The 6174-nt window shown below is 36.7% G+C and overlaps 2 protein-coding genes across 2 annotated transcripts in view; one reads left to right on the top strand and one right to left on the bottom strand.

Annotated features, from left to right (window-relative positions):
• Positions 1 to 6174, top strand: part of TRPC5 (transient receptor potential cation channel subfamily C member 5) — a 121908-nt gene that overhangs the window by 25784 nt on the left and 89950 nt on the right. The gene's annotated exons all lie outside the window — the stretch shown is intronic.
• TRPC5OS (TRPC5 opposite strand) lies at positions 4835 to 5170 on the bottom strand. The gene has a single exon (XM_077763240.1). It carries the CDS (start codon positions 5168 to 5170, stop codon positions 4835 to 4837), a length of 336 nt encoding a protein of 111 aa, XP_077619366.1.

The raw sequence follows: 6174 nt of genomic DNA, 5'->3' as shown, positions 1-6174 counted from the left end.
TTTTTTTTTTTTTTTTTTTTGGTTGGTTGGTTGGTTGGTTGCTTGGCTGGCTGACTGGCTGGCTGGCTGGCTAGCTTGTGAGCTAAGGGTTACATAGGCAGAAGAAAAACAAGTTTTAAATATGGACTGGAGGAATAGGGTCCTTGAAAAGGTAAGTATGCCCAAGAGGAAGAAGAAATGGCTAAATACCTCCACTCTATTAAGATAAGGTTATCAATACAAGAACACAATGGTCAACTTTGATTTTAAAAATCATTATAAAAAATCTAGTTGGGTAATAGTGGGGTAATAAATGTTCAAAGTTACATAACCCCCTCAGGAACAAAATTTTANCTCCCAAAAAGAAATTAATTTGATGGTTTAAAAAAAAGAGCTCAGAAGTATGAAACTTAGGCCAGTTCCCAACTATAACTTTGACATGGAGTAAAATAAGAAAGCTCTAATCTCTAATCTAAGCTCTAAGAAAACAGGTGTTAAACTATTTGATAATCTTTACATGTCACCTAGACTCTCAGGTATTGTCATGAAGACATTTTTCAGATATTCCTAAAAAGTGCTGATCTCATGATTATCCCATTGTCAGATATTCATACAAAAGTCTTTGAAAACTTTATCACTTTGGTTATTCCTCATTACCTTTGAAGGTAGGCAGAAAAATAATTATAACTCATCTTACATACAAGAAAGGACTATATTTCAGAGATTTGTTCAGGATTTTCTGACAAAGCCAAACTAGAATTTCAGGAATGCCTGGGTGGCTCAGTTGGTCAAGCACTGGACTCTTGATTTTGCCTCAGGTCATGATCTCATGGTTCATGAGATAAGCCCCACATTGAGCTCTGTGCTGACAGCACGGAGCCTACTTGGGATTCTCTGTCCCTCTCCCTCTCTCTGCCCCTCTCCCCCACTCATCCTCTCTATAAATAAATAATAAACAAGATTTAAAAAAAGGAACTAGAACTTCAGAATCCTGGTACAAAACTTTCTCTGAGTATACTCCATCTTCTGTTGAGTGGGGCTCCTTTATGCTGGTTTGGTAGCCTCCAAATTCAACACCAGGTAATTTAAGAAGAACACACTATTTGATTTGTGAATGAAACTTTATTAGTTAAAATCTGTTAAAACACATAGCAATAAAATGATTTATAACAATAACAATAAGGATTATATTTAATAAGTGGCATTAATCATCACATAAGGATATAACTATGTAATCACAACTGCTCATGCACATTAGCCAAAACACACAAGGATAGACTTGTGCTAATTTCCATATATCAACCTATCTCCCTTGGTTTTCACACCTTTAACTTTGTCTCAAAATGATGAGACTGTCTCTCTATCTGTCCATGCCACACAAGAATTGCCTTTGGTATTATTCTCAAGATCCAGAGAAGGGCTAGTTTAAATAAAGGGCCAGCCACTCTCTCCATTCTCCTGTAGGAGAAATCCAATATTCCAATCAGAAGTATCCAATCAGGGGCACCTGGGTGGCTTAGTCAGTTACACGCTGACTTCAGCTCAGGTCATGATCTCAGGGTTCATGAGTTCAAGCCCTGCATTGGGCTCTGTGCTGACAGCTCAGAGCCTGGAGCCTGCTTTGTATCCTGTGTCTCCTTCTCTCTCTGCCCTTCTCCTGCTCATGCTCTCTCTCTCTCAAAAATAAAACAAACATTTTAAAAAATTTAAAAAAAAGAAGTATCCAATCAGTGGACTGCTGAGTTAATTAATGTATCTCCCTCTAATTGTCTTTTAAATGTCAATTTAAATTGACCTGTGTCAATTGCCAACCAGCTATTTCTATCAATATCAACAACTTAGGGTTGGCTAATTTGCATATGACAAAAACAGGGATTTGTTCATAAACCTTCTTAGGAACTAACTATACCATGGCATTCCACCCTAAACAGGTGCATGACTATTCACAACTTAATTTTTTCTTCTCTCTCCTGAAAATACTTCCTTACCGGTTCTTATTCCTAAGTATTTTATTATTTCCTACACTTACTTCTTATCACTATCAACTCTATTTCTAATTCTGTTCCATAGAGCCAACATATTTAATACAGCTACTCATTGTTTGGAACAGGGTTTACATCTTAACAATTTTAAACACATATAATCATGCAATCAAAGCAAACAATGGAATATATTTTATCTATTCCTAAGGTACCCTTATAGAACAGTCTTTCCACATGACTCCTGACCTAGTCAGGAGGCTAGCCAGCTTCACATATTATGAGGTTGTAGCATCTTCCAGCTTTGACATGTAAGGACTAAGTTGACCATTAGTTGTTTTATAGGCTAGTTCAAGCTATATCTTAATTCAAGGTCTGGAATAGTCCCACATATTTCTCTTGATGTATTTGGATGACCTGCTGAGTTAGTATGGTTGCTTGTGTTTTCTCGTTAATATTAACAGCTTTAATAAGAGAACATTAATCCATTGTGGAGTTGTTATTAAGTCTCCATTCCAGAGTTCTCCTTAGGGAAATAGCTGCCTTTCAGTACCTATCATATTTGAGGAGCACCAGATCTATCCATTTATAGTTAAATCGCTCGCTAAATGGAATTTGTAGCATACTGGTGGTCTTTCCTTGGATGTTTCCTGATCTTGCCAAAGTACTCATGCTTTGCGTTTTATTTTGACACAAAATTATAGCCTAATTTCCTAAAGTCCAAATTCCTAGCGGGAGAGTATATATCTTCCCTGGCTGTTTCTAAACCTTTAATTAAAGCATAGAGTCTATCTTTTCACTTTCATCCAATTTCTCTGTTATTCTTCTTGGGTGCTACATGTATAGATTTCCTTGTTTAACTGTTACCACTAATCTTCCTTTAGAAAAGTGCTCCGAATGGAATGATGGGATGAACCATTTCTTCTTGTCTTCCCAGCACTACATTTTAGTTAATTTGGCATAGCCCCTTTGCACTGCATCTCTTATTTGCCATTTTGAACATACTGCATAGCTAGAGTCCCTTGCCCTAAAAAAGTAATACTTAATTTGTCTATTTAGTACAGCAGCAAAGTTCCTAGATCTGTTGTCTGGTATTGGCTTGTCATTATCCACAAGTAGTCACTTGATGATAAAACTTGTGTTTCTCCTCTTTGTCTTGGTTAATCCATCTAAGCATCCTGGATCCTCATGTATTCTTTCAGTCTTTCAACATAGCAGTCTTCTGTGGAACTTTCTCATGCTAACATGTTTGAGTAGCTCTGTAAGTTCTCATTTTCAAAAGGAGCTTTGGTAGCTTTTTTTGATACAGCAGTCTTTTTCTTCAATTGGTTTACATGTACTTATGCTGAAATTCTGTGGCAAAACTGATTTATGTTTCTCCTGCTATTGCTCATCCAAACAAGACCTGGCTATGTAGTCAATAATTTCCACCTTCCATTTCCTTTTAAAAACAGCTAATTATCTATGTATGTAGACCTCACTTAGGATTAGATGCAGCATCTGTCTTGTTGGTTAGCTCTCAACTTATCTGTATTAAATGTATTTTAAATCTTTTTGACGGTAATATGCTTTAGGACTCTATATGAATTGGTATAGTCTGGTTTCCACCCACGTGGATGAACTTCTACATGTCATTTATTCACAATTTGCACATTTCAATTTGTCCTAACAACACTTTCATGTCTTTACCTAGTTGTTGGCCATTCTCTAGGAAGGAGGACCACAGTGTCCATGCACTTGTTTGAAGGGTAGTTATTATTCTAAATGGAAATAAGACTACTGTATGGCATGGAATTAGTATGATCAATGAATTTCCCACACATTTATTGGGTCTCCTTCTGTTTTGATATGGGGGGCAGTCCTCCACCTATTCCATTTTACCCTTCTGGTATTTTTAGAATTATTGTGGCTAACTACCAGTCCATATTTCATTTAAGTTCATTATTGCTCCTGCTTCTTAATAGTTAAGATTTCTATGTCAAGGTTGCAGAAGGTTAGCTATAATAAGCCTATCAACTATTCTTTATAAATCCAACTATACTCAAGAAAATATACTTTATCCACTTCTATTTGTGGACCATCATCTCTGAGCCTATGGCATAAGGCATTTGATTCTCCATTGGTGAACTGCCCTTGTAGGGCTTTGTTCAGGCCTTCCAGCAATAGTACTACTCTCTTTGTTATTTGGTATAATTTGTCCTTTTCATTTGGTAAACAATATTGCAGACTAGTTGCAGTGTGCATTTGAGGGAACAGACCTGCATTAGAACCTCTTGGCACTACCTTTTTCAAAGGTTTCTCCCTGACCAAAGTTATCTGAAAACTTTCTACAGTTTATCACCTGATAGATGGTTCTTTTTCAAAATTGCATCCTTTAATTGTCACATCCTTTCCTAAAAGCCTAATAAGAAATTATATCTTTTGAAGTAAATGTGTCCCAATATTGTTCTGTTGATGTGATATATTCACTATAATACCATCATGGGGGATATTCCTTTTTTGGTTTTCATTCATAGAGTAGTGAAATTGGGTTTCAGAATGTGATTGGTTCCATGAGGTCTTCACTCCATTGTTAGGTGAGAAATTTCTTGTTACACTATTGTTTGCTTCTGTTATTAGGAATTCTAACAGGTGAACAAGTGCAAGTAGAAAAAGAATCATAAGGCTCAAGTCAGAGCATGTTAAAGGAATATAAAGAAGAAAAGAGACTAGCTTCTACTGGAAATAAATCTAATATTACTTGTTCTATAAGGTATTATTAATGGAAATGTACTGAACTAGGAGAAAACTCATATTGGTAACATTCAGAAAAATCAGAATATATTTAAAACAGAAAAACTATCTCTTCTCACATGCCAGTGGGGGCATATTAGGTACTATCCACTTCTTAAGTCATCATTTATGCCAGAGAGTACATCTTCATATACGTCTTCCACATCTAACATTGCTTGATCTATGTCAAGTATTAGGTCTTCATCTTCTCTTGGTGTAAGTATTGATTCTAAATCCGAGAGCTCAGCAAGGTCTGGTAGCGTATCTTCTTCCACAGGAGAAGTTGCAGCTCCTCCCATCTCTTCTGCTCTATCATTTTGCTCTGCACGAGGCATTTGTTCTTGCGCAATCAGCTGTAAAAGCTCTTCAGCTATTCTTATTAGCTGGGCAATACAATCAACAAGCCCACCAATCAGCACGGGGATTGACACAGACTCCATATCTCAATGACCTCCTCAGTAGATAAATATTACTAAAAGCTATAGCTCTTGGTGATAATGGATCCTATGGGGCTGGCAATGGTTCTATGGTCAGAAAACAGCAAAGCAGATCTAATAATAGAAAAGAGAAACATAAAGATTAGTATCCTCGAGCCTTTATCTATCCTACAGTTTCTGGTTATAGGATAAGGTTAAAAGAGTAGCCCTAGTTATTGATCCTCCTCTTTGTTGGCCTTATGAGGATCTACTACTCATACTCTCTTTCCTCTATACTTCTGATTATCTCTTCATAGAAGATTTGAGAATGAAGTAAGTATGGGTTGTTTGTCCGTCTTTCATGAATATCTCTATTGAGGAAGTTATATTCACTCAGAGTCTTTCAATTAATCTTGTCGTTATTAGCACTTGACCTAATTGCCATTTATATCTGGTGCTGCTAATTCTTTCTGTGTTTTTAGTATCCCATTCATTAGGGTTTCCAATCGCCCCTGCAGCCTGGGGAATTTGTGAAATGCAAGTCCCACACTCTTTATCTTTTGTCAAATTTTGGACAACTTCTGTTATAACATTAGTTCTTTGGTCATTTCCTGTTACTGACAATATTTCATATCTAGCCATTCTCTAGGACATACATGGACATATGATTCCCATCTGCATGTCTGGTGTGCTCTGCAAACTCTCTTCCTCAGTTTATACTTGTATAAAGCATATTCTTTGTTTAAAAAATCTAAAGATTGGTTCAGTATAATCGACTTCACACATGTGTCTGGTTTAACATGACCTATCCTCTTAAATATGAGTTTGTTAAAGATGCAAGTTTTTAGTAATTTTACATGTCTCATACTGCTTATTCCTTTGTTTGTTTGATTCATAGTTTCCTGCCACCCCCCCCCCACTCTTCCTCATCTAGGACATTCATGTCTATAGGTCCTGATGCTTCACATCCTCATTCTGCAACCTTAAATTGAACTGACAAAGGAGTTGAGTTGGGACTTGGAGGCCCT

This window comes from Crocuta crocuta, unplaced genomic scaffold (assembly GCF_008692635.1).
Source record: "Crocuta crocuta isolate KB4526 unplaced genomic scaffold, BGI_CrCroc_1.0 scaffold1112, whole genome shotgun sequence".
In the NCBI taxonomy this organism is placed as follows: domain Eukaryota; kingdom Metazoa; phylum Chordata; class Mammalia; order Carnivora; family Hyaenidae; genus Crocuta; species Crocuta crocuta.
Note: the sequence above shows the minus strand (reverse complement) of the source record. Positions and strands in the feature narration are given on the sequence as shown.

Coding starts and splice junctions, on each gene's coding strand:
- TRPC5OS (XM_077763240.1), bottom strand. CDS start 5,170: ATGGAGTCTGTGTCAATCCCCGTGCTGATTGGTGGGCTTGTTGATTGT.